At 30.2% G+C, this 27983-nt stretch overlaps 1 protein-coding gene across 12 annotated transcripts; it reads right to left on the reverse strand.

Moving 5' to 3' along the window:
• Nucleotides 1–7184: 7184 nt before the first annotated feature.
• LOC120084723 (putative leucine-rich repeat receptor-like serine/threonine-protein kinase At3g14840) lies at nucleotides 7185–21421 on the reverse strand. 12 transcript variants are annotated; one of them, XM_090317579.1, is made up of 24 exons: nucleotides 21245–21366; nucleotides 20087–20264; nucleotides 18201–18272; nucleotides 18040–18108; nucleotides 17890–17961; nucleotides 17728–17799; nucleotides 17584–17655; nucleotides 17405–17476; nucleotides 17248–17319; nucleotides 17075–17146; nucleotides 16929–17003; nucleotides 16107–16178; nucleotides 15423–15488; nucleotides 15254–15316; nucleotides 15136–15171; nucleotides 14994–15034; nucleotides 14417–14793; nucleotides 14139–14334; nucleotides 10500–10658; nucleotides 9868–10287; nucleotides 9515–9752; nucleotides 8990–9140; nucleotides 8003–8378; nucleotides 7185–7368 (listed from the first exon to the last, which is right to left on the reverse strand). In XM_090317579.1, the coding sequence occupies exons 1-23, from the start codon at nucleotides 21345–21347 to the stop codon at nucleotides 8040–8042; spliced, it is 3087 nt and encodes a 1028-aa protein (XP_090173705.1). In that variant the 5' UTR covers nucleotides 21348–21366; the 3' UTR covers nucleotides 7185–7368; nucleotides 8003–8039. The 12 variants fall into 12 exon arrangements, 7 of the variants coding, with proteins under 7 accessions (XP_090173705.1, XP_090173708.1, XP_038896467.2 ...); XR_016531962.1 differs by lacking the exon at nucleotides 7185–7368 and having other exon boundaries at nucleotides 7798–8378; nucleotides 9515–9804; nucleotides 9931–10078; ... (1 more) ...; nucleotides 16929–17000; nucleotides 21245–21421; XR_016531961.1 differs by lacking the exon at nucleotides 7185–7368 and having other exon boundaries at nucleotides 7798–8378; nucleotides 9515–9804; nucleotides 9931–10078; nucleotides 10175–10287.
• Nucleotides 21422–27983: the final 6562 nt, after the last annotated feature.

Raw genomic sequence — 27983 nt, forward strand, 5'->3', positions numbered from 1 at the left:
ATAACAATCCAATATTACAAGAGAAAAGAAAGAAAATCCAACACTTCCCTTCAAGCTGGTTTGTAGATATCATCAATGGCCAACTTGTTGAGAAGTTTATCAAATTGTTTTTCCAAAAGGCCTTTTGTTTGTATATTTGTTGTTTGTTTTATCATTGGAAGATAAGATATGCATATTACACATGTATTAGTCTTCTTCTTTATGAAATGTTTGTCAACTTCAATTTGTTTTGTCCTATTATGTAGAACTAGATTATGAGTTGTAGCAATGGTAGTCTTGTTATCACAATAAACTCGTATAAGTGTCTTTTGAGACACTTTCAATTCTTTACGGATCCTGTTAATCCATATACCTTCACAAATTCCATGGCCTAAGGTTTTAAATTCCGCTTCAACACTCCTCATGGCTACTATATTTTGTTTTTACTATGCCATGTAACTAAATTTCATCCAATAAATGAACAATAGCCAGAAATAGATTTTCTATCAAAAATACTTCAGCCCAATCTACATCAGTGTACACTTCAACTTAAAAATGATCATGTTTTTGGAATATTATACCTTTACCTGGGATTCCTTTCAAGTATCTTAGGATTTTTTTACTTTGCTTCAAAGTGAGTGGATCCTAGTGAGTGCATAAATTGACCCACCATACTGACTGCAAATGTTATATATGAACGTGTGTGAGATAAATAGATCAAACTACCTACAAATCTTTAGTATCTGTCTTTGTCCTTTTACTTCTTCAGGATTTGCATCTTGTAATGTCAGATTTGGTTCAATAGGAGTTTTTGTTGTCCGACATCCAAGTAAAATTGTCTCTCAAAGTAAGTCAAGAACATATTTCCTCTTATTAACAAAAATTCCTTTCTTAGATCTTGCAAACTCCATCCATAAAAAATATTTAAGGCTCCAAAGTCTTTGATTTGGAACTCACTAACAAGCTTGATCTTAAGATCAATAAAACCTTATTCATCATTTCCTGTGAGAATAATATCATCAACATAGACAAATAAAATAGCAGTTTTATCATTCTCAGAGTGTTTATAGAAGATTGTATGGTCTGCTTGACTTTGTTAGTATCCAAAACCAGTGACTTTTTCCAAAGCATTCAAAATAAGCTCTTGGAGACTGTTTGAGACCATATAATGATTTCTTTAATCTGCAAAAGTTGGTATTTCCAAGTTCCATTTCAAAATTTGATGGTAAAAATGTTCTTCTACTAAATCACTATTGAGAAAAAAAAATTCATATCTAATTGATGAAGAAGCCAATCCAAGTTAGCTACAAAAGACAAAAGGATTCTGATAGAGTTAATTTTTGCAACAGAAGCAAAAGTCTCTTGATAATCAATTTCATAGGTTTGAGTAAAACTTTTAGCTACTAATCTGGCCTTATACCTTTCAACATTGTCATCAGTATTACACTTTACCATAAACGCCCATTTTCACCCCACTATCTTCTTATCCTCTGGTAAGTTTGTTATTTTCCAAGTACCACTTTGTCTTAGAGCATTCATCTCCTCCATAACAGTCGCTTTCTAATTTGGATCATCTAGGGCTTCTTGTATATTCCTTGGAACAAATAAATTGTCTATCCTAAATGTGAAGCATTTATGACTGCTGACAATTTCTCATATGAGATGTAATTTACAATTGGATATTTAGTACAAGTTCTAATACCTCTTCTAATGGCAATGGGAATATCAAGGTTAGAGATAATGGATAAGGTATTTTGAACATTCGAAAGATTAGAAATAGAAGAAGAATTACCGAACCTTTCAACATTGGGAATTATAGAGGTATTTCCAGCATCATTTTATCGGAATTTCAAATCGGTTTTGTGTGGAATCAACTCTCTGGTCTTGGTTCCTTTGATTAATTGCTCTTCTAGTATAAAAATTTAACTCAAGAATTTGATTTGTAGGGTCAATTTGTAGTATTTCTCCCCCTGAATGAGACATTTCTATACTTATCATTGCAGGACTTGGGACAGACATGTCAAGGTGACTAATATAAGGAAAGGTTTCCCAAAAATTATCTTATAAATTTGACTTCTTTCCCTGAAGAGAATTTTTGGTAAAATATGGTTGTTTTTCTAAGAAAGATACGTATATACTCGCATAATTTTTTTCCTTTGAGGGTCAAAACATGTGTAACCTTTTTTTTTTTTATTTGAAGCATGGCCCAAAAAATGTACATATTAGCTCTATAATCGAATTTCAATCGAAAAGGACTAGGCATGTGAACATATTTAGTGCAACAAAAAAACGTTATGGGTAAATAGGAATATATGTGACAAGTTAGAAAAATCATTTTAAGATATTCAAGATGGGTTCTAAAATTCAAGACTTTACTAGGTATTCTATTTATCAAATAACCCATGAGTACAACTTCCCCCCATAAATACTTAGGAACATGCATCGAAAACATTACGACACGTGCAACTTCAAGTAAATGCCTAATTTTTAGTTCAACAATTTCATTTTGTTGTTGTTGAGGGGTATCTCGACAAGTAGACTGATGTAAAATATCTTTATCTTTTAAAAAATCGCTCAAATATGTATTGAAATACTCAATTTCATTATTAGAGTGTAAAATACTAATTTTGGTTTGAAATTGAGTTTTAATCATATCATAAAAATATTTAACAAGATTTTTCACCCAGATTTATTTGTCATTAATAAAACTCACTCAAGATTTATTTGTGTGCGATCATCAATAAAAGTAACAAATCACTTTTTACCACTATGAGTCAAAATTTTAGAAGGGTCCTAAACATCACTATGAATGAGATAAAATGATTTGGAGGTTTTGTATGGTTTTGGGACAAATGTGTGGACTTTTTCCAAAAATGCAACTTTCACAATGAAGAGAAGAATAATCCATATTTTTTTTTAACAAATTTGAAAACATTTGTTTAAGATGGAGAAAATAAGGATTTCCTAATCTACGATGCAAAATGTATGATTTGTTTATGATCAGAAAGAGAACTAATACTACTAAGACTCTGAGTTATTTTATTACTAAAAAAGGCTCGATCAAAGTAGTAGAGATCAGCAAGCATCCTAGCGCTCCCAATTTACTATCCCGACTCCTGATACTGAAAGATACAATGAGAATTAAAGAAAATAATATGACATTTAGAATCTCGACAAAGTTTATTAATAGATAAAAGATTACATTCTAATTTAGGAACATGGAGAATGAACTGCAAAAAAAGAGTATCAATCAATTTAATGGTTGCTTTTCCCACAATAGAAGAGAAACTATCATCGTGTTGGGATTGGTGTCTTGAATCTCTTTATAATCTCGTAGTTTGTAAACTTTGTATAAATATATTGTTGTTGATAAAAATAAGTGTTATTTTATCAACATATACTCAATCCAATAAACTAATATTCGAGGTTATTTCATGTAATTTAAACAAGTATGTAGAGACATACAAGTGGATCTTGTTTAAATAATAATCTAAACGATCTGTAGTAGATGGATAAGATTGGGTACCTAATCCTTGTGACACTACGGATACGACCCGCTTTGTAGGTGTTACAAGTGTTGTAAAGTGCTACAAATGATCTGATCTTGATCATTCATGTGGAGACATATGAGTAGGGGTATCCTATACAAAGAATTTGTATAAGACCGAACCACGAAATGATTAGTCTCTTTATATAACGCCGTTAATAATAGAGACTTACATTTCACTAGGATAACCATAGGTGACATGACCTAAATCTTGAGTGAGTTTTGAACTCTTGCTCATGAAGGTGGTCCTTTGATTTGTATGGGTGAGAGTGGCCAGATTGCCAACTCAACAACTCTACCATTTTGGGGATTCGTCTGGCTCGGGAGCAGGGAACACAGTTACACAAGATGAACTTTACTCCTTCCCCGATGCTCTAGGTCTTGAACATAGTGGCCACACCTTCTCTTGGCCCAAGGGACTTGGTCATAGTTAGACTATGACTTATTGTTCATTAGAGAGATCAATAGTACTTAAGGAGTTAGATATAACTACAGAGGCAAAATGATAATTTTGGCCCAGCTGTTATGAACAATTTGTGAAGAATCATCATACTGTTGATTAGTTATATCCAGGACACAAAAATTTATCTATAGTGCGAAGAGTGCAATTGTCGGTCTTTAGTGGAATGATCGGTAATTAATGGATGTTGGGTAATTTAATTAAAGAGTTTAATTAATTATCCGAGTACCGTTGTAGCTTCAATCTACATGTTCATAAGGTCCCCTCGGTAGCTCAATAGGGATTTAATTGAGAATTAGTTTTGGATTAATTTGAAGTGTTCAAATTAATTGAGGGAATTAATTATATATGATATAATTAATTAAATTGATTATATATGTGATATAATTAATATAATGTATTCTATACATTATATTTTAAGGTAATATGAGAAGAATTTGAATATAATTCAAATACTAATTATATGAATGAGATTCATGTAATTAAATTTAATATAAATATGATTTATATTGAGATGAATTAAATATTTGGATATGATCCAAATATCAATTATATGGATGAGATTCATCTAAGTGAATTTAATATAAATGTGATTTATATTAAATGTGATTTATATTAAATGTCATGTATTGTTGAGAGAAAATAAATCTATGTTATATTGTATTTGATGCAATATAAAACTATAGACTATATGTTATATTTGATATAACATATAGTATATATATATATATAATAAATAATAAAGTAGTTAATATATATATATATAAATAAATTTAATTAAAATTAATTAAAGGGAAGGAGATACAACTCCCTCCCCCTATTTCCCCCTATTTTTTTCTCAATTAATATATGTGGGTTGTGTGAAAAAATGGTGGATGAGATTTTCATCTTCATGAAAAAAATTGAGAAAAGAGTACTTTCTTAAAAATTTAGAGAGAAGAAAAGTAGAATACAAATGGTTCTCAAATGGTGGTGTCCCTTTTGAAGAAGGAGACCCACGTGGAGAATGTGATCCGTTCATGTTTTGTTCGAGAGAGTTCTTGAAGAAAGGTTTTTGAAACCCTAAGTATTTTTTTTAAAGCATGTTGTAATTTAAGTAAATGCATATCTTGTTCATGTTTATGATAAAACTTACATTCAATGAAAAATGGAATCTGGGTCGATATTGCTTCCGCTCAAATGATCTTTTTTGAAAATTTTCTTCACATTGGTGATTTTAATTTTTTTTTTTATTATTTTCATGAGAAATATAGTATGTATAAAAAATGTGAGATGAACCAGTTATGTGGTCAATAGCTCCTGAATCAATGATCCAAGGAGATGAACTATTACTAGAAAAAAATTGAGGATAACTCCACCTGTGCCAAGGAAATACAAAGATTACCCGATGAAAACTTGGTTTGCAACAGTATCAGGAGTTGATGAATTTGTTCCATAACGAGGTAACTTAAATCAACAACCAACAACAATTTGATTAGAAAAAATAATCCACGTTAGAAAAAAAAAAAAAAAACTTTGAATTAACCACAAATATGAATAGAACCAAACCAAACCAAATCAAACCATAAATCAGACTAGCCATACTTAAGATGAACGAAACTAAAATCTGGACCAAATCTGATTCCAAACCACTGTATTTGAACCAAATCAGATCTATATATGTGCGAGGTGAGATTTATATACTCCTTTTCCACTAGCGTTTTGCCAAATCCAAACCAACCAAAAACTGAAAACATGCGAACTGCATTGGCGCACGAACCTGAAAAACACGTAAACTGCACCTTGACCGTCGGAGAGAGTGCCACAGAGAGAGAGACAGCAACGACAGCTAGATCTAAAGTTAGGGTAAATTGCAAGGTCCAGCCAGTGGCCGGCGGAAGACAGTGGATAGAACCAGATGGCTGGCGGACTGCCTGGGCAAACGAGTGGACACAACCAAATCTGGCACCACGCAAGTGAGTGGCAGAACGAATCTAGCACGACGCGGGTCGAGGAACAAGCGATGGTTCGGACGACAGGTTGCCGACAATGGCGGCGATTCCAGCAAAAGGTTAGATAGAAACGTCGGATGATCGTAGGACAGTAGAGGTTCCGTTAAGAAGCAGGGTGTGTCGATGATTTCGACGTCTAGGGTTCCGGTGGTGGCTAGGTTTTTACAATGGTGGCTAGGGTTTTTTTTTCTAATTGGTTTTTTTTCTAAAAAATTAGAATAAAATAGTGTAATATTATTCTTCTTAATTATGAATCAAATATAAGGTCTTCATATATCAAAGTATCAACCTATAAGAAAAAAAAATTACAAAATATTACAAATATAATGATGAATATACATATAATAATAATCCACTATTTCATGAGAAAAGAAAGGAAACCCAACAACCTTCTACTAAAAATCTTCCCAATACAAGAAATAGAACTATTTCCCCAAAATTTTTTTATACTCAAGAAAACAGCATCACTGTATAACAAATTGTTCGAAAGATACCCTAGCAGACTTATTTACAAAGTCATTACCTAGTGCAATCTTTAAAAAATTGGTGCACAACATTGAATACGGCGACTTGATGTTTTCATTAGGGAAAGAAATATATTGTATTCTTCTAGAATTATTAGATTATATGAAATATGTATTTTTGAGATTTTTTACTATTAGGTTTCTTCCTAGTAAGATTTTAATGAAACATATTTCATATATTTAATTAGCATCTAAGGGGAGTATTATATGTAAAGATGCCCAAATGACATTCTCCCACTAACCCTATATGCATTTATGATGTTCATATGTTTTACAATTACAAACTCTTAGTTTCCATTTAATTCCACCTCATACTTGCCAAGTTATCTATAAATAGTGACATTTGATAGATTTAAGAGAAATGCACATTGGTGAGATATTAAGAGTGATTTCTAAACTTCAATATCATTTCTATAAACTCTCAGTCATTAATTTATATTTTGTTGTTTTCTTTTATTATATATTATTGTTATGTTATATTTTCTCCATATTCTTGTTTCTATTGTGATCCTTAATTTTACACAAATATTAGTTTATTCAATCAATTATTTGATTAAATTGTTTATATGAATATGCTAGAAGACCATCACATATTTGAAAGTTTTTTTTTTCCCATCAGAATTATAGCTTCTTTGTGTAACTTATCCTTTTTTACATAATTTTAAAAAATTCAAAAAGTTGAATTAACAAACAAGAAAATACAAATTTTGTTCAAATTAAAATTTGGATTGTAATATTAGATACACCTCTTATTAATAAAGACAGAAAAAGTAGATAGCAATTTTAAGGAATGCTTTTACACACCAGAACTATGGATTCTACAAAATTAAAGCCAATAATAATAGCATGGCCTTTGGAGGATCCCACCTGGTAAACAGGAACCAAGAGTTGCCTTGTTGAGAAACTGTAGCTTGCAGATCTTATAAACATATTCTACTAGAATCAAGTAGAAGAAGATTTAATCTCTCCTATATTTTAAGTGGTATCAATTCTTTGACATCAATTTAGAGTAGAAACTGGACTCTGAAACTGCATTTACAATGTCTTGAATATGGTACATGTATGTCTAAGCTTCCATCGTAATACGTTTAAATATTATTTTGGTCATTTATTCTCTAGTTCTTTTTGGTCTCTATATAATTTCAAAACATCAATTTTGATTCTTATACTTTCAACTTTTGCTTATTTTAGTTATTGTACTTTCAAAACGTTTGTTTCAGTCCTTACACCTTTAGAAAGTGATCATTTTAGTCCATTCAGTCGTGCATAAAATATGTGTTAAGATTTTGCAACACATGGATAAAAATGGTCAATTTTTTTAAAGTATGGGACCAAGACCGATATTTTGAACATGGATTAAAATGAAAAATAATTGAAAGTACATGAACTAAAATGAATCTTTTCAAAACACAGAGACGGGTTGAGACCGAAAATACTAAGACCAAAATAGTATCAAACCTATAAAGGAGAGAAAAAATCAAAGCTTAGATATACCACATACCTTATCCAAAACATTAGAAATGAGTCAAATTTGTGGTCTAAATGGATGTGGAAGAACTGGTACATAGAATGTCCAAAGACGATGCACTCTCTGTTTGGATGTCATTGTCAGTCAATTTCTGGTTCTGGTGCATAATGGTCCACATTGCGTTGATCTCTTCTCTCAAGTCATTTGGATTTGTGGATAATTCCTCGACTGCAGCCTTACCTTCAAGCATGCTCACTACGCAGGTCATAGTGGGTCTAGCAGAAGGAGAGACATTGGTGCAGAGAAGAGCAATGTTGATCATTGCCATTGCCTCGCCTTGGTCGAAATTGGAGCCTAACCTTGGATCAACTAGTTCCATTAAATCGCCTTTCTCTTTCACTACAAGTGCCTGCCAAGTGCCATCAAAGCATCGGTTAGCTAATTTACCTTTCCCAATGTTTCCTCCAAGTTATATTCGTTGATCTCAGGATCATTTCTAAGTTCGTATCCCCAACTTCAAGTGGGTGGAATGGGCTTTTATAATTCTAATTATAATAGTTGGTACTTCTAACTATTATAATCTACCATTAAACTACAATATTACTATTTCAAATCCCTCTTTGTTACAGTATTTACTATTTCCTATTCATCCTCTCTTTCCCTCTTTGTGATAGTGTTTACTAGTTCGAATCCAAATTAAAATAAATTGCACCTTAAACACAGATTATTATAACCCGAACTAAAATAATCTGCATAAACTATTATAGCTTACTGACTATAAATAACCAACTCACCGCCCCAAACACCTTCTTAGGTTTTGAAGTGAGCGGAAGAAGTAAATGGAAAAACAAATATAGTTTAAGGGTAAAGATGAATTTTCATTGCAATTGTCAACCAAAAAAATATCAAGATGGACCCGAGTTAAAATTCACATATAAGACTGAGTTCCTTGTGGTTAACATGGTTAAACGCCAAAAAAAAAAGTAAAGCTACACTTGTACAAAAATGAAATCAAGTTACCCAATCAAGAAGATAAAGGCACTTATCCTTTGACCGATACATAGTGTTGCTCCTTCCACTAACTATTTCCAATGTCACAATACCAAAGCTATAAATGTCTGCTTTATCCGTTAAGTAGCCTCGTGTTGCATATTCTGGAGCCATATATCCGCTGCAAAAGTATGATATTAAACATAAATACTAGCTATCTAGCATTTGTAGGATCAATACTTAAATGCCAAAACTTCAAACAGCGTTCATGGTGTTAGGAGAAAAATGTCTATTAGTAATTGCAGCAAGCCAAAGAAATTTCAACTCCATTAAACTTCTTGACATCAAATAACTATTATTATATTCTGTTCCAAGGAGCTGCTCATGTTGATTTAAGCTTGGGGTTGGTGGATTCTAATCCACAAAAGCATAAATGACTATTTATTAATTACTATACTTATATTGACAAGACTTTAGACGCTAAATAGGAAAAAAAAAACAGCAAAAAAATTATTTGGATAATGCAGAAAGAACCAATTAATCATAATGACTCACAATGTTCCAGCGATCCGAGTGGTCATGTGGGTATTCTCTTCTTCATCAAGCTTGGCCAAACCAAAGTCAGATATCTTTGGATTGAGATTTTCATCTAACAATACATTACTACCTTTGATGTCTCTGTGAACAATCTTCAATCCTGACTCCTCATGAAGAAAAGCCAAACCTTTGGCTAAACCAATGCAAATTTTTTGTCTCGTTGGCCAATTCAATTCTAATTGACATTCTTGAGGTCCTTCAATTTATTATATTGGGAGAGATGGTCAATACTTTCATTAATCAGCTCGCTGAAATGCATTAAGAATACTAATAAAAATTGGTTATAATAAAGTCCAGAAAACAAAGATTACCAAATAGGGCCCGGGCAAGACTATTATTTTCCATATATTCATAAACTAGCAAAAGTTGATCACCTTCAGTGCAACATCCATACAGCTTTACTAGATATGGATGTTGTAAAGAAGATATCACGCCTATCTCATTCACAAATTCACGTTTTCCTTGCTTTGAGTTTGAAGAAAGTTTCTTCACTGCAATCATGGTGCCATCTAAGAGGATACCCTTCATTTTGAAAGAAAATTTACGTTGCATATGGTCTAAGATATCTGCAAAAGAAACGTTCACGAACAAAACAAAATAGCAAATCAGTGATATCACCTTATAAACAGGTCCAAAACCACCTTCCCCTATCTTATTGGAAGTGTCAAAGTTATTCGTCGCGGTTGTTATTTGCTTTAAAGAAAATGGACCAATATTTAGACCTTCCAAATCTGCACAGGAAGAGTCAAAATGAATGAAGCCTATTGTCATGATAATAAACAAAGTATAGCTAGATAGGGCCTATACCCAAGAGAAACGGAATCAAACATCCGGCTCACTGAACTCGAGACTATATATTGGCTAAATAAGATATTGAACCTTGAATCCTAAAAATCAATCCTAACATACAAGTTCGCCACCAAAAACAATTCATCTAAATTACCTTGTGGATGTCTACTTTTCCTTCCAAGACATCCTCTCGACCATAAAGTTCCAAGAGCCAAAATTATAAATAAGACTATTGCAGCCGAAATTCCAACAATTGCACCGATAGATAAGGTATTTCGAATTTCTACTAGAGGCTCAACTGAAGGCTCAGAGTCTGCATCATGAAAAGAGGGACAATAATTATATAAAACTAACACGTGCATTTGTGCGTGATATTTTCAATTATATTATCATATTGATAGAATTCTCACTTTATTTTATCGTGTATTAAGAACAAATTTTTATAAATGAGTTTGTGTATGCATTCCATGCTCGTTCATTATGCTTTGTAAAAATAGTCATTTATATGATTGTAAAAGGTTAGAAATTATTGAAACTCAAAAAATTATCTATATCTATATAATTAAAATAAAGTCATTAAATTTTATAATTCTTTTTTGTGAATAAGATTGACAAAATTTTAAATATTCAAAATCTTCTTTTTGCCTCTTTCTTGTTTCTTACTTTTATGCATGTCATTTAAATTATTAATTTCAACGTACTCTAGACCTTTTTAAAAATTAACTAATAAAATTTAGTTAACTTTTGAAAATTCCATTATTATTAAATATATATTATAGGTCAAGTTACAAAACCTTTGAAATCTCATCATTAAATATACTTAAAGGTAAATTCATAAATTTTAAAAATTAAATTATAGAGATAAAGAGATCATTTTTTTTTTTTCATATGCTAACATCTTATTAAATATGTATATATTGTGTAGGGATTTGAGAATGTGAAAAGATAATAAATAATTATATTAATGTAAATTCTAATTTTAATTAATCAATAATAAATATTGAAACAATTCAAAAAAGTAGGTAACACTTTTTTTTAATAATACCGTAACAACACTGTGAGTGTTTTTTTCTTTAATCATCATTTTTTATTATTATTTTCGACCAACTCAATAACATTTTCCCCTTAATCCACTTTTTTAAAAAATAGTAAGATAAGATAATTATTATTAAACTTATTGAGAAATCTGTTTACATCCCAACTCTTTAAATCCTTTAAAAGAACGTGTTTAATTTTTTATTGATACTTGATTATTAAATTTTTTTAATTAATTAAAAACTTTATGAGACATTAAGTTATACATGTATTATGCTTTAAAAAAAAAGGTTACACATGTTTTCGTAAATGTTTCAAAATTCTTAGAATGTAAGAGGAAAATTAGAACCTAAAATGGTGTGGCAGTTTTTAAGTCGGTCATATACATTTTAGTTCCAAATTTTCATCTAAAGACTTCTAGTTTAAAGATAGTTTTGAAACCAATTAATATAGCAATTTTTGAAAGAATAAATGTGGTCTGTAGTTTTAGCCTAAGTATTTATAGCAAATAACAGCCTAAAGTGCATCCTATTTCTAGTTCTAACGTGGGAAAGTAGGTATAAATTATAATAGATCCTTGAAACCATTGAAGGTCAGTTATGGTTTTGACTGCATTAGTTCGTTGAATCTAAACTAACACTTGTCATTCTTAATTTGTATTTTTCGTATTAATATTTTTCTTTTTTTTTTTCGTTAGTTTCCTTTTAACTACCATATTCTGTAATTTAATGTACTCTATTTATTTAATAATATATATATTTAATATGGTAACAGAAGAAAATTCCCCAGTTAGCCGCCACGTCCCATCTCTGCCTCCGTCAACAGCCGTTGACAGAGGCAGATCCGTCGTCAATTAGGGTTTTCTCTTATCCACCACCGATCTGGTGTACAGCCTCCTCCGTTAACCACAAATCAGCCGTTAAGCATTTTTTTTCAGTTCTGGCTCGTCGTCCGGTCGTCTCGCCCTTTCATCTGTCCGCATCCGACCGTTCTTTGTCAGATTTGCTCATCGCTGCTTAGCTCCTCCCCGTCCGGCATTCCCAATGCGTTCAGATCCCAGTTCTCCCTCAGTCCTTCGTTCATGTCGCGCCGCTCAGATCTACGACTCTCAGTTGCGTCCGTCGCTATCTATCCGCCTCACGCCGTTTCCTCCGCGTCTCGGCCTAGATCTGGCGTCATCCAACCCCGTTCTTCAATCTTCCACCGATTTGTGTCGCCACTACTTCAGTCTTTACTGTCATTGATGCCGTCGACGTCCTTGACTGTTTCTGTTTCATCTCACACCGTTGATCTTGATCTTTCGAGCGTCGGTGTTGATTCAAGTTTTTTTTTCCTCTCTATTTGTTTATTTTTCTTATCTTCTCGGTTTTTGAAACTCCAATCAGTTCGGTTTGATCGGTCCGATTTAATCGTTCCGATCCGGTTCGGTTAGACGATGGATTCAGTTCGATCCTCTTGGTTTGGTTCGGTTCAGTTACACATGTTTTGTTTCGGTTAATTAAGCTTGTTTCGATTAGTTTAATTGGTTTGGTTCACTCAATTTGATGTGATTTAAGTTGGTTCAATTTGGTTTATACGATTATGGCACATCTTCTTTTGCACAAAAAGTCTTTGTTCCATTTGCAAATCGACCGTTTGTGGGTTTTGTTTTAGATCTCTATACGAAGATCTTTCAGTCCAGAAGTTTTTGTAGGTTTTGTTATAGATCTCGATATGAGAATCTATATTTTCAGCCCAGAAATTTGTTTCCGTTCTTCGTGGGTTTATATTGCCATCTCAAATCTACTAGCTTACTTTCTATTTTCGATCTTCGTGAGTTTTTGTTTCCATCCCAAATCTATTGATTTGTTTCGAAAGTTATCTTTGCAAAACTTAAGTTGTTCACCAATCTACCACATTGAGTTTGAAAGAGAGTGTTAAAAGGAAATTAGAGTTTATTTCTAATTTGTATTTTCCATATTAATATTTTCTTTTTAGGTTAGTTTCCTTTGTTGGGTCTACTAGAGTTTATATATTTGGTAATTCAATGTAATCTAAATAAAGTCGATTACTCAATAATATACAAATTTAACACTTTAGTTTAGAAGGCCTATAAAAAGACACTGCGTTGAAACTGAACTAACACTGAAATATACTTGGTTTCTTTGAGAACTATGGTGTAATATGGGAGGATATGACAAACATATATATAATGTTTAGGCCATTTTAATTCTCTCCAACTAATCTAATCTCACATAACAACTTGATAAGTGGCAATTATGGAATTTGAACTCATTACCTCCAAATTTTCTTTCCCTTCCTTCCTTTGCCTCATACCACTAGACAGACTTATAGTGTTTATATTTTATATAATTATGGCTCATTGAGTATTAGTTAGTACAAACTTTGGAACAAATGTTATGAGTTGCAGTGGTGGGCAAGTTGATAAACTGAAGAGGACCTAAGACTTAAAAGATTATTATTATGATCCAATCTAATGTTTATCTTCCCAAAGATTAGTTCTTCTATCGGAATATACTCAATAATTTATGAAGTTGGACAGAAGAATTAGTTTAGTTCCGCAGATAGAGAATTAATTTCTATTACTATTAGAAACTAATATATGTAACTGTAGAATTTAATAACAGCAATTTCATGAGAGAGAACGGGAATAAACTTTTATTACTGATAGATAATATGTATACTGTGATGAAATCATATAATATATGTGAAAAAAATAAACCAGAAGAGAATTAAATTAACATGTCACTCAACTTACCCGAAACTATTGAAATGGCAGAAATCAAAGGACCATAGACTCCCCCTGAAGGGATTACAGTTGTCCCTTTCCCTGCCCAATAAAATCGTATCTCCAAAGTGCCATTAGTAACAGAGATCGGAATTTTGTGTATGAAAGCTTTACCAACACCACCTGCAGCATCTACAATATTAAAATCCTTCAGCACCCGCCTTCCCTGCAAGTTTGGATTTCAATTTACGGGATTTTGAGCTTGTAATGAGGAAATATTCAAAAAAAAAAAAAAAATCATTGATTACCTGGACATAAACATCAAATACACGTCTTCCGAGGCTCGTAAAACTTTTATCATTAGTAAATGTTATTTCTGCAAAATGGAGGCTTATCGTGTAGTTTGAACTTGCTAGGCAGTACACATAGTATGTCAGAGACAGTGGAGTAAGTCGAGCAGTCTCATACAGTTTGGAATTTTTCATAGACAACGTTGATGAATTAACGGCAATATAGTCATATGTACGGTGATGATTATCCAAAAAAGAGCCAGTATTGCTAAATGCCCAATTTGTTTGGCTTAAACGAAACTGCGATGGTTTGCCTGTATCTTCATCTCCTTCAAACGTAACACCATTGATGATTTCTTCCTTACCACCACAATTTATATAGATATGGTACTTAACTGCAAGAATATCAACGTGCTTATCGATATTACAAATAGAAAAGAAAAGAAAAAAAAGACATATGCCTCTTGCTGCTTTTCAATGGATAGACCATCTTCCATCATCTTTAGTTGACAAAGCATTTTAGTTTTTCATCATTCTCCTAACCTCTCCCAAGGTTGCTACAATCACGCACATGAAAATGTCATATCCCACTCACCTTGTCCACATGTGATTTTCCTCAAACAAGATACCAGCTTACTGATAAAACAATACTAGTCAGTATACCAGAATAATATAATTGACATAGCAACAAAATATAGAAATTTTAAAATTTTATATCCAAGAAAACTTAAACTTACGAATCATTGTCAAGAGAAGAGCTTGCAAAGAAATTCCTGAGGAAGGAAAGGAAACTTTGTATCTCCTAAAGGAAATTATTACAGGAAGTAGAAAGAAGAGAGATAAAAACGTTCTTACATATTTCGTGTTTGACAATTTGTATCCGCAGGGAGTGGTTCAAATTTATTATAAGAGAGATCACTGAAAAAGGAAGTATATGATTAAACCTCTTCACAACAGGTATATTTAAAAAACTTATCATTTCAATAAACCTTATTAAAGGGTAAAAAGTCCATGGGAAATTTACATGACCTCTCCATCATGTAGCATCCATCCAGGCACTGATCCATTTAGCAAGTTTCCAGTTAAAAATCTAAACATGTAAATATTGAAAAATGAGTATAATTGATGTGATGACCTTTCTGTATCAGGGAGCTCTAACATGAAGATGCAACCTCACAATGTAAATTCTAATGTCATTGGGAAATACAATCTATAATATTGCTGGTTATGCACACATAACGATGTAGAGTAGAGCCTAGAGGGAGGTCTTATAAATGCACTTTTAATATCTTGTGTGGATTATGATTTCGGTCCCCTCCTGTCTTCAAGATCTCATGGTCCAATGTTCATGTAAGGTTAAAGACTTAAGTGACTCTAGGTTAGCCGACGTAAGTGCAACACTTGTTTTAGAATAAATCAGCTAGTAAAAACTAGGCTTCTTGTGTCTTGTTTAACAAATCCGAAAAATATCCAACATGCCTTGATTTTTAGAATTTTAGCTTATATATTTAACCGTTTCAAGGAGTTAAAACGTATGATAATATTATTTGCTCGTTTCCAACTATTAACACATATCAAATTCAACCAGTTCTCTTGAAATATAGCATAGTGAGACAGTCATTTATAAGGTTTTCCCATTTATATAGCAAAGCCATGAGAGAATGACTATATGTAGTTATAATTAGAATTTGTGCGAACAGTTTATTACATTGTTTGCACCCCTGCAAGATCATGAAAATTGGGTGGAATCTCCCCACTTATTTTGTTAAAGCTGAGGTCTCTGCAAGAGATTGCAAGTGAAAAAGTGAGCGCAAATTAAGCTGTCATAAATATAATTAAAAGGAACTTCCGACTTATCAGCCCCATGCATTGCTACTAGGATCAACTAACTATTTTATTTTTTTGTCTTTGATCGAAAGAGAACTATTTTGATTCTTCCTATTCTCTTAACACACCTAATATCAGGCAGCTCACTCAATATTCACTACTAGCAGCCTATGTGATTCATGGTCACCATGCAAAAGAATCTAATAAAAAGAGGGGGAAAAAAAAAGAGATATTATATTTTCCCAATTCAAAAAACATAAGCTTCTTATTGCTTCTTTCAGGACTAACTCATCACATGGTGCCGCTCTTTTCCACCTTTCAACATCTAGAGTGAATAACAGATCTTGACATTCGTTCTGATAAATTTTTAGATTTTCATGTGAGACATGAAAGTCTAGATATAATTCCAATTAGAAAAATAGCATAAAGAATAAAAGAATCAACGAAAAAAAAATGAGATACACTCAGCTAAAGCAAACTGAGGTTAACAGTGATATAAACAGAACAGTGGCAGTACATGCGGTGCCGTATCACAAGCTGAGAAATAATAGAAACAGTATGCCAAAATACATCTGGACTGATAAAGAAAAGCTACAAATACTAAGCTATACTATGCAGCAAGGGGAATAGTTTAGTATTTGTGGCTAAAAGGTAAAATATATGAGCAAGAAACGAAAAAGTAATATAATGAACTTATACTGACAGGATCCTCAAAGTTGTCATCTTCGCCAAATAACCAGGCAGCACTCCAGTAATATTGCAATTCCTCAACACTCTGCTAGAAAATCAAAAACAAAATTAAGTAGCTAAGGTGCTTCCAACAAGTTAGAAATGAACAGAGCTGCTCACAGATAATTTATGTTGGTCAAATTATTAAGCGATGGAAAGGGTGATGAAGCTCCATTCAGGTCACTTATTCTCCTGCAAGTTGAAATTTTCACGAGTATGAGTGAGAAAAAAATATATATTTTTCTTTTCTTTTCCTGAGATAATTGAGCCGTGAAATAAAACTGCATACTAACATGTCGACTAATTCATTCAAAAGTCCGATTTCAGAAGGAATAGGCCCACTCAACCCACTTCCTTGAATCACTCTGTCACAATCAAATTAAATTAGAGAGAAAGGATTCATGGTTAAAGAGAAGAGTTAGAATTGAGCGTAGAATACAGAGTTCTCACATTAGACTAATATTTACCCAATTCCGAATGAAACTGGGTATCTGTCCTACAAAGTTATTGTCGCTGATTCGGCTGCATAATTGCAATACTTCAATAAGCTACTTATGTTATAGAAAAACGACTGTATGAATGAATGTAGGAAACATAATCCGAAGACTGAAAAATTTTATAAATCTTACAACTGGGTCAAAGAGGTTAGCATTCCCAAAGACGTCGGCAGCTCCCCAGTGAAGTTATTAGAGCCAAGAAGTCTAAACAATAACTTACAAGTATGAATCAAAATCAAGCTATAACATAACAACAGCAAGGAATTTAGATCTTACAATCTTTCCAATTTGACCAAATTTCCAAGGGTTGAAGGCAAGGTTCCTGAGAGGTGACTGGATTCTAGGACCCTGTGTAGGTATAATTAATTATAACATCATGTTAAAATGATCTAAGAATAGAAAAGAGAATCAAAGATGTGGTAATTAATTAGAACTCACAATTCTTGAAGAGTAGTGATGTTTCCAATCTCTTCTGGAATGGGACCGGTGAGCCGATTTCCAAGTAGGGAACTGCAAAAGTTTGGATTAACATTGGATGCAAATCCAATGATGATGAGGCATAGAGAAGAAGAAAAAGAGAGAAAATACATTTTGCAAAGCTTGGTGGAACCCCATTGTGGAGGAATTTGGCCACTAATATAAGTTCGAACGAGATCACTGGATTAGAAGAAAAATGAAAGTTGGGTAATGGAAGAAACCAGCAAAGTGAAGAGACTCCATTGCAAAGTGAAGAGAGAGGAAGTACTTACAGTACTTTCAGGTAAGGAAGCCTCGAAAGATCAGATGGAAGTGTGCCTCCCAAATTCAGCGATTGCAGAACTCTGCTTTCCCAACAAAAACAATATCTTAGGCTAAAATATTTTCAAAAATAACTTACAAAATCAGTTCAAAAATATCACTTACCGTTAATTTTATACGAAAACCGTTAGTATTTTATATCAAAAATATATTTCAACTTTCCAAATTTTCAAAAATATCCCTCATCTTTAACAAAAAGTCGAAAAATACCATTACTATTATATGAACAAAATCTAGCAATTCTCTCCTCTATTTTCCCTCTTTCTTAAAAAATGGTAAGAAATAACACGTTTAAGTTTTTACCTTATAAAATTAATATTTTTTTTTAAATCGTAAAAATAGTTTTTCTCGGTTCATTTCGGTCAAGATTTAACACGAGATTTTAGTTAAAAATCAATTTTTTTCAACTTATCGATTGTTTGGAGTTTTCTCGATATATCTCGCCAGATTATGTGCATCTTGATAATAATCTCAGGCAAAATAACACCGAGATTCTATATATTTGAGCTTTCTCGGTGAAATATCATACATAATTAACACCGAAATTCATATATTTGAGCTTTCTCGTGGAATCTCGAACGGGATTAACATCAAGATTCTATAAATAATGTTATTAAGGTCGGTGGCCATTATCCATATATAGATGCACATGAAGCTTTTGATATACATTTCAATTCGAAAGTATCAAATGATTTGAATCTTGCATTTATTTGAAGGAAAAATAAATAAATATAAGAGAAAAAAAATACACTCATGCAAAGAACTCGATGTACTATGTTAATGAGCATTGATGTGTATGCGTATATATAAGTTAAAACAAAAAATCTCACAAAATTCCAAAATCAAAATCTACACTCAAAACATACTAAAACGACAAATAGTCCAAAAGAAAAGTACTTGACTATTAATACACATTCTACTACTAATATAGCATACAACTTTGATAAAACATTTAAGTTCTAAAATTCTTTGGTACTTCCATTATTCTATTTATTCTTACTATGGTCCATATACCTAAATTAAAGTGTACAATTTTATTTGTTTTAGATATACGAATGTCAAACATTTAACAAAAAGAAGAGTAAAAGAGTATTGAAAAAGAAAGAAGAGAAAAAAATGGAAAATTGTAAAACTAGTATGCTTTTTAAAAATTCATAAAAATAGTTTTTCTTGGTCCATTTCGGACCAGATCGACCACCGAATTAGTTAAAAAAATCAACTTTTTCTAACTCATTGATTGTTTTGGATCTTCTCGATACATCTGATTACACATCGAGATTTGCTAATTCTTTTATGTAATCTTCTCAGATTTTATATCAAATCTTATATTATTTTCAAATTTTTAGAATAATATATGTTTTCACAATTATATGAATTTCCAGAATTCCAAATGGGTTTTTCAATTACCAAAATAGATTTTTTAAATTGATTCAATATTTTTAAATTTTGGAAAATTTTGTGTGAAATTGTGTTATTTGAAACAAAAACACAAATTACCTAATAGTAATTTACATTATAACCAATCTATAAAATGAAAATATTATTAGCGTAAAAACAAAAGGATGTTTTTAAATATAATAAAATAAAGTAAAATATTTATAAATAATAGCAAAATTTGCATCGCGATAGATTGTTATTTGTCTATCTATCATGATAGATATAAATAGTAGTCTTGTAATTTCTGTCATGACAGATAAATTATGATATTTAGTTATTGTTTATAAATATTTTCAGTAATTTTATAATTTAAAATAATTTCTCTAAAATTAAAATGTAAACATGCAAGACACGTGTTAAAAGTTAGTTATATTAAAATAAATAAATAAATAAGACGTACATATGAGTGACGTGGCAAACGGTATGGTTAAGATATTCACAGTTGCATGTGATATTACTTATTGCCGATAGGTCGTTTTGATGATCCGCAGGCACCCAAGCAAACTCTGGACTGCATGGATTTGCACTTAAATTCCAATCTATTCCTAAAATTTTCCCCACATATTTCAACCCTTCAACTGCAAAATTAATTTTCATCCCAAATTCTCATCAGTTTTAGTTTTAATGTCAATATAAAAATATTATAGGAACAAACAAACCTTGAGAAACATCCATTTTCAAATCTTCTGTTATTAATTATTATTATTTTTTTTTTTTTTTGGGGTTTTCAATTTTCAACATCAATTTTCAATTTACATAAATTGTTTTGATTGATAATAATATTTTCATGTCCAAACATTCAAATGAGTCCTTTTTTATCATTAAAAAAAGATTTGTTCGGTAACTATTTTATTTGTTGTTTTTGTTTTTAAAAATTAAGTATACTAACATTATCACCACTTCCAAATTTATTCCTTTGTTATTACTTAGCCAAATTTTGAGAACTAAAAAAAGTAATTTTCAAAAAGTTGTTTTTATTTTTAGAAATTTGACTAAGAATTCAATCATTGTATTTAAAAAAGATGCAAATAATTATAAAAAAAATGTGGATGAAATATGACTAATTTTCAAAAACAAAAACAAAAAACCAAATAGTTCACACAGGACCTTAAATACACTTTGATCCTATTTTTTTTTGTTCATTTTAATCTATTTATTTTCAAATCATTCTTTTTTATCTATCTATACTTTCAAAATATCCATTTTGGTCATGATACTTCTAAAGGCAACTGTTTTAGCTTGTGTATTTTCTTTTTTTTATTTCATTTTAAGAGACAAAAATGGTCACTTTTTTAGAACTAAAATGAACCAAGGTTGAAAGTACGAGTATTCAAAATAAACAACTTAAAAGCATATAGACCAAATGAATATATTGAAATTAAAATGACTAAAATAAAAAAAAAATAAAAAAGTAAAGAGACAAAAGTAATATATAAACCTAAGAAGAATTCGTAACAAATATGATGATAATAGCATACTCAAAACATGTTCTTTTTAGATACTTAAAAAGTTTTAAACTATTATAAAAATATATACATAGATAACGATATAATATTACCTTCATCGGGAGGCAACTGAGGAACTTGAAAAGCAAGAATAGCGAGAAAGAAAAAAACAATGAAGAAAGGAACAACAAGAATAGAAGGTACAATGAAAGACATGATCTCTTGATTACCTTTTGAGTGTAAAAATTGATACAAAATTTTTTGTTTTTATAAGAAAAAAAGTGTTTGCTATCTCCAAACTAATCAATGGTTGTATGAGAGTGAGAAAGAAATGTATTAATTGAATTGATGAGTTAATGTCTCTAAGATAAGGACAAGTCAACTCTTTTGTATCTCAAGTCAAGATATCAATAATATGCATCCAACTTTGACAATATGTCCAACCATATTTTATTTAAAATTGACATAATATTTCAAGTAAAAAAGTGTATATTATAAAGGGTGGGTCCTTTTGTTTTGAATGCAATGGAAAACGCTCATTGACATTTTTTTTATCTACTTAGAATCTTTGAGAGGGCATTTGGGATAAGATCTACGTTATGGGAAATACTATTTTATAATCCTCAATTAGTTACCGTCAACACTATTTCAAAACTCTCATTTACTATAGTATTTACTATTTGCTACAGTTTTTACTATTTAAACTATTTTACATTCATCATTTTTTTTACTACAATGTTTATTATTTTTTCTCAAATTAAAATATTTCAAATACATATTATTATAATTCAAACTAAAATAATCTACACCCCAAACAACATAACTATACTAATCTAGGACTATAATAACTATCTTCTTGTCCATATGTCCTTAAATATTTCTGGACTTTTTTGTTTGATAAATTTTTTTTGTTATTAATTGTTCAAGTTTTTTTCCTTTTTTTTTAAAAAAAACTTTGTTTAATATAGATATAATTTTTCGTTAATTTAACTTAAAAATTATTTCAAAGTCTTAAGTGAAAATTTGAAAACTATTTATTTGACTTATAATATAAAAGTCAACATTTAGAATAAAAGGAGAAAATTTTAGGACTATTTCCAAATATAGTAAAATAAACAAAAATATTTATAAATATAGCAAAATGTCACCGTTGTCTGTGATATATATTGTAGACTACTCTTATTTATCATTAATAGATTATAATATTTTGTTATGTTTAAAAATATTTTCAACAGTTTTTCATTTAAAATAATTTTTCAATTTTATTTTTTGAATATAAATATTACTGGACTTTTCTTATTGAAACTGGACTATTTTCTTTCTCACCCACCGACAGCAAAGGACATTAACTTAAATGACTAAACTAATAAATTTTCAAGCTATGACAACAAGTTTTCTAACTAATTTCCATACTGCAAATGTGCAATTAAAAGATAAAATTTCTACCGACATTACTATTTAGAATTCATTTTATAAAAAAAATCATTCAGAACAAAAACGACATCTTTAATATACCATCTAAATCGACAGTATATAAAGAAAGCACCCACCATGCTTATGATTTAGTTTCCATAGTTATACTCAGGGACGGTTTTGATATGGCCTGGAGGCTTGAGACAACTTTATGCTCTTTATATATATATATATATAAATTGGCATAATAACAAAACTGTTTACTAGCTTACAGGTAAATTTATTTTCTTATCCTCTCTAGATCTAGGATCAAGCCTCACTCATTACATTTATTTTTACTAAATGATCTGTCACTATTTATACTTCGTAGGTATTGTTTTTTTTTTATTTTTTACAATTTAGCTTGAAGATCACTCACTGCCAGAAAGGAGGGTTTTTTCCCCTTCCTTTTTCCTTGATTCTCATGTTCTTACCGCTGTATGTTTCAAGCACAATGTGAATATCAATAATTACAATAAGAATAAAAGTTAATTTAGAATTTAAAATATTTATTGGTTGAATTAAATAAAATTGGATAAATTGCATAAAAAACTAATTCTAATTCTAATTAGACCCTTAAATTTTGAATGACAAAAATTGAACACTCAAATTTATATAACTTTAAAATTGAACTCTCAAACTTAATAGTTGTAGCAATTGGATCCCAAATGATAAAAATTGAATCCTCAAACTTACACAATTATTATAATTATGCAAGTTTGAAAGTTCAATTTTAACTCTTGTATAAATTTGATGAGTATAAATTTTACAATCAAAAGTTTGAAGATATAATTACAATTATATTTTTGCAAATTATTCAATGAATTCCAGAACATTTTCTCAACACATCTGAATAAAATTAAGACAGTATTTTATTAATAACTGCAACGATATGGTTATAGTTTTAGAAATATGAGCAGTTGTTTGCTTCACTAATATTTGTGGTAATAGAAATCGAATTTTACTCTAATAACATAATAAAATAATCGTGACTTTCTTCTTACTCCATGAATTGTCACATTATAAAAACTCAATTAAGATTGATCTAACAAATATGTCACATCAATATTCCACAAATGACATCAACATTGATATCAAATGAATCCTCTCAGCCTAACTTTACATTTCATAAAAAAAAGGAAGATAAATTCAAAAGGATCCAATTTCCTACTGTTAGAAATGTAAATAGACAAACCGTTCAAACTTCAAGACTAAATTTGCACAGAAATGTTAGATATACCAATTATTATCAAAGAATGAAAAGGAGACATAATTTTAGGGAAAGTTTTCACAAACCAAAACCATGAGTTCCTCATTGTTTATGTAACTTACAAATTGGTCTTCTTGCTATATCTTGATGTTTGTGGTTGATATAGTTATCACAGGTAGACATTAATTTAAGAGTAGTGATGTTCCCAATCTCGTCTGGAATTGAACCCGTTAGTCGATTTCCGAGCAGAGAACTGCAACATTTTGGATTAATAATGTGAATGAAAAAGATGGCGATCGCACACAGAGGGAAAGAAAGGGAGCGTAAATACAGGTTGACAAGGTTGGAAGAGCCCCATTCGCGAGGAATTTCGCCGCTAAGATAGCTTCGAGAGAGATCGCTGGGTTAAAAGAAAAATGAAACGAGTAATTGAATGATGATTAAACAAACCCTAATCTCCATTACCCAAAGAAGAGACATTACAAGTGCGTACAGTTCCTTCAGGTAAGGTAACAAGAAGAATTGAGATGGAAGTGTGCCGGCCAAACTTTGGGACTTGAGATATCTGTCCCAAAAAAAAAAAATAATAAAATAAATAAATGTTTTAGGAATTAACATAAAATTATAATTAGAAAAAAAAGGACATTTTATTTAAAAAAATATATAAATAGATAATTCACAAAAAAAATTTACACTTCATAAAAAAAAAAAAAAAGAAATTTAAATTTAAAAGTACAAGTCTTTTAGGTTTTAAAAAAATCAAAATTAAAAAAAAAATAGAATTTTTTTCTATAAAGTTTAAATATTTTAAAATATTTTTTTTAAGTTTAAAAAGACTCCTAAAAAAATCAAAATTTTCTAAAAATTTTTCAGGAAAATTAGGTCCGATTTTAATGTTTTCTATTTTCGATTCTTATTTCTCAAATTTTGAGTTTTTTGTTTCTAAAAAAATGAAAAATTTGAAAAATTACCAAGGCATTTTTATTTCAGTTTTTTCATATCTCTTTTATTTTGTTCCACCTTTTATATTTTATTTATTTATTTTTTATTAATTTGGCTATTTTTAAAAACATAAATGTTACTATATTTATACTTTATTTTTATTTTGAATTTTAAATCTCTCCAATATTTAGATTTATATATTACTTTAATTTCCAATTTTTAAATCTTCAATATATATATTAATTTTTTATTTTAAATAAATTTAAGTTTTAAATTTTATAATATACATGTTTATCTATTATTTTGTTATATTTATATTTTATTTTATTTTTGAAGTTTAAAATTTTCCAATATTTAGATTTATGTATTATTTTAGTTTTCAATTTTCAAGTTTTCAGTATATAGATATATTAACTTTTTTTATTTTAAATTTTGAGTTTTAAAATTTGCCATATGCATGATTATATATTATTTTAACTTTAATATTTTAGTACATTTGAAATTAACTAGAATTTTATAAGATACAAATTTTGTTTCATAAGACATTCATTTAGCTTAAGTTTAATATTTTACGACCATAATATTTATATAATAATATAATTGATCAGGACTTGAGTCAACATCATTTAAGACGAATGACTCAAGTGGAATATTATTGTTGTTAATTTTGCATTTAGACTAATTTGTATTTGATAATGTAGATTATTTTAGTTATTATTTGCATTTGATAATTATTTTTTATATTTTAATGTATGTTTTATATTTATATTTTACAAAATTAAATTATATTTAAACTATAAAATAAGAGAAAATGTTAGAGAGATAAACAAGAAACAAGAAATGATTGTCAAATAAGTTTTTGTTTTTGTTTTTTTTTTTCCAAGAAATAAGGAAAAGAATTAGTTACCAAACATATTTCTGTTTCGAATTCATAAAAAATAAGAAATGTAAAAAGAAAAACGGAAACGTTACCAAACATACACTTAATGGGACTCAATTTGATAATCATATTTCTTTTTTGTATTTGATTATTTAAAATTAATCTCATAGTCACTACTATCACTTATTCTTTCTTTTTTTTTTTTTCAATTTTGTTATCTACCATTAAATATTTTTAAAAATCACTTTGAAAAATGAAAATTATGGTAAATAAGTTATAAAACAACACATGATTTTTTTAAAAACCGAAAGTCTAAAATCAAATAGCTATCAAGCGAAACTTACCATAACTTTGTGATTAAGCCCCTATTTACTCCTCTAGAATTCAAAAAGAAATGTTGTTTTGTTTAATTATTCAAAATCAAAATGAATTTTGCATTGAATGTCACAAGTCTAATTAGAAAACATACATAATAATAACAAATAATATATCTTTTTTGGAAAAAAAATCAAATTACACTCTTAGATTTTAGAATGGTATCAACTTAAACTTCAGACTCAATAATTGTATCAATTTTAACTATAAGCTTTATTGGTTGCGGTAGGTTCACCAATTTATTCCTTTTTTTAATACAATGCTTGCAAAAATTAAATATGTCTATGGTGGGACGAGGCCAAGGAAGGATTGCTCGGCCCCGTCTGTGATCCCTATTTCAATCCCCATCTCCTCAAAATTTTCTGTAGGGAATTTGGAAGGATCAAGATCCCATGGGAGGAAATTCTTTGTTTGTTTTTTAAATTTGTTCATTTTTTAATCATTTTAAAATTTATTCTTAACCCTATAGAAATTTCTATATTAAATGGGTCATTTTCAACATATTTCTTATTCAAATAAAACTCTATAAATTTCCCAATGAAATCAATAATATCTTATGTCCAAAGATATATATAGTTAATATATTCAATCCCATGATTTTTAAAACTTAAATTTTAAATATTACAAATATTGTAGTCTAACCTTCAACTTAAATATTACAACATTCATATCTTAGAAATGTATTAAAGTATGAAGGAATTGAGATGATAATTAGAAAAGGGTTGATCATTGAAGTTATGGTTTTTGTAAAGTGTATATATATATTGATCTTATTATACCTATATACGTATATGTAAACCAATCTCGCTTATATCTATATATGTATATAAGTTATTTTCATTGGGGTGAGAGATGGCTAAGGTCGAGGATGGGGAATCAAGCGCCAAAGTTCAGGGGTGTATATATATATGTACATTATTCCTCATTTTCCTCTGCAACTATCTGTAATTATGTGTTGGGTTTTATGTCCTAAAATTCGTGGTTTGTAAACAATAAATGGAATCTATTTTATAATAAAGTCTTATTGAGGTTTATTCAGTAAAGATGCTATTGAATATGTAAACTGCATTTAAGAACCCTAAATCCGATAAACTAAGAACCCATAACTATAGCACGAATACTTGAACTATATGTGAAGACATAAAAGTGGATCAAGTTCGAGTAAATAGCCAAAACGGTCTATAGTATATGGATAAGGTTGGATACCTTATTATGGAGATACTATGGATGTGACCCACTTTGTATTTGACACAAACGACGTGATCTTGAATCGTCCATGTGAAGACATGCGAGTGAGGTATCCTATGGAAGGGACCGAGAAATAGTCACTTTTACTTTATAACGTTGTTTACCATTAAGACTAATATTTCAATATGATGACCTAGGTGACTCAATCTTAATCTTGAGCTAACTATGAACTCTTGTTTATTCGGGATTATCCTTTAATTTGCATGGGTGAGAGTGACCCAAGTTTGCCGACTCAATAAGCCTACCATTTTATAGATAAGACTGTGTAGATAGCTGGGGACCTAGTCCTGCAACATTGAATTCACTCCTACCCAATTCTAATGATAATAGATAGGTTGTTTTCTTAAATGCTGATTCTGGGTCTTGAAAAGAGTCTCACCCTCTCATTAGCCCGAAAAGGATTCGATTTGGTGGTTGGACCACAAACCAATTATTCATTAGAGGATCAGTGAGATTTAAGGAACAAGATGTAATTACAGGGGTAAAATGGTCATTTTGACCCAACCGTAATTACAAACAACTTGTGAATAGTCAATTTGCTAATCATGGTTATATCGAGTGGATAGAAATATATCTATAGTGAGGAGAGTGCAACTACTGGGCTATAGTGGAGTGTCCCGATAGTTAACGAATGTTGGTTAACTAGGTTAAAGAATTTAGTCGATTAATCTCGGATTATTGGAGCTCATAAGCTGTAAATCCATTAGGTCTCTCTGCTAGCTCATACCGGATCAAACATTAGAAT

Source organism: Benincasa hispida, chromosome 9 (assembly GCF_027475165.1).
Source record: "Benincasa hispida cultivar pf3 chromosome 9, pf3_genome.v1.1, whole genome shotgun sequence".
NCBI classification, from domain to species: Eukaryota; Viridiplantae; Streptophyta; class Magnoliopsida; order Cucurbitales; family Cucurbitaceae; genus Benincasa; species Benincasa hispida.

What these genes read in the sequence shown, in the direction of transcription:
- LOC120084723 (XM_090317579.1), bottom strand. Translation starts at nt 21,347, where the DNA reads ATGTCTTTCATTGTACCTTCTATTCTTGTTGTTCCTTTCTTCATTGTT. An exon ending in AATTGTCAAACACGAAATAT is followed by an intron (nt 15,172 to 15,253) that starts GTAAGAACGTTT and finishes TTCCTTCCTCAG; the next exon opens with GAATTTCTTTGCAAGCTCTT. An exon ending in ACTCGGATCGCTGGAACATT is followed by an intron (nt 9,141 to 9,514) that starts GTGAGTCATTAT and finishes ATACTTTTGCAG; the next exon opens with CGGATATATGGCTCCAGAAT.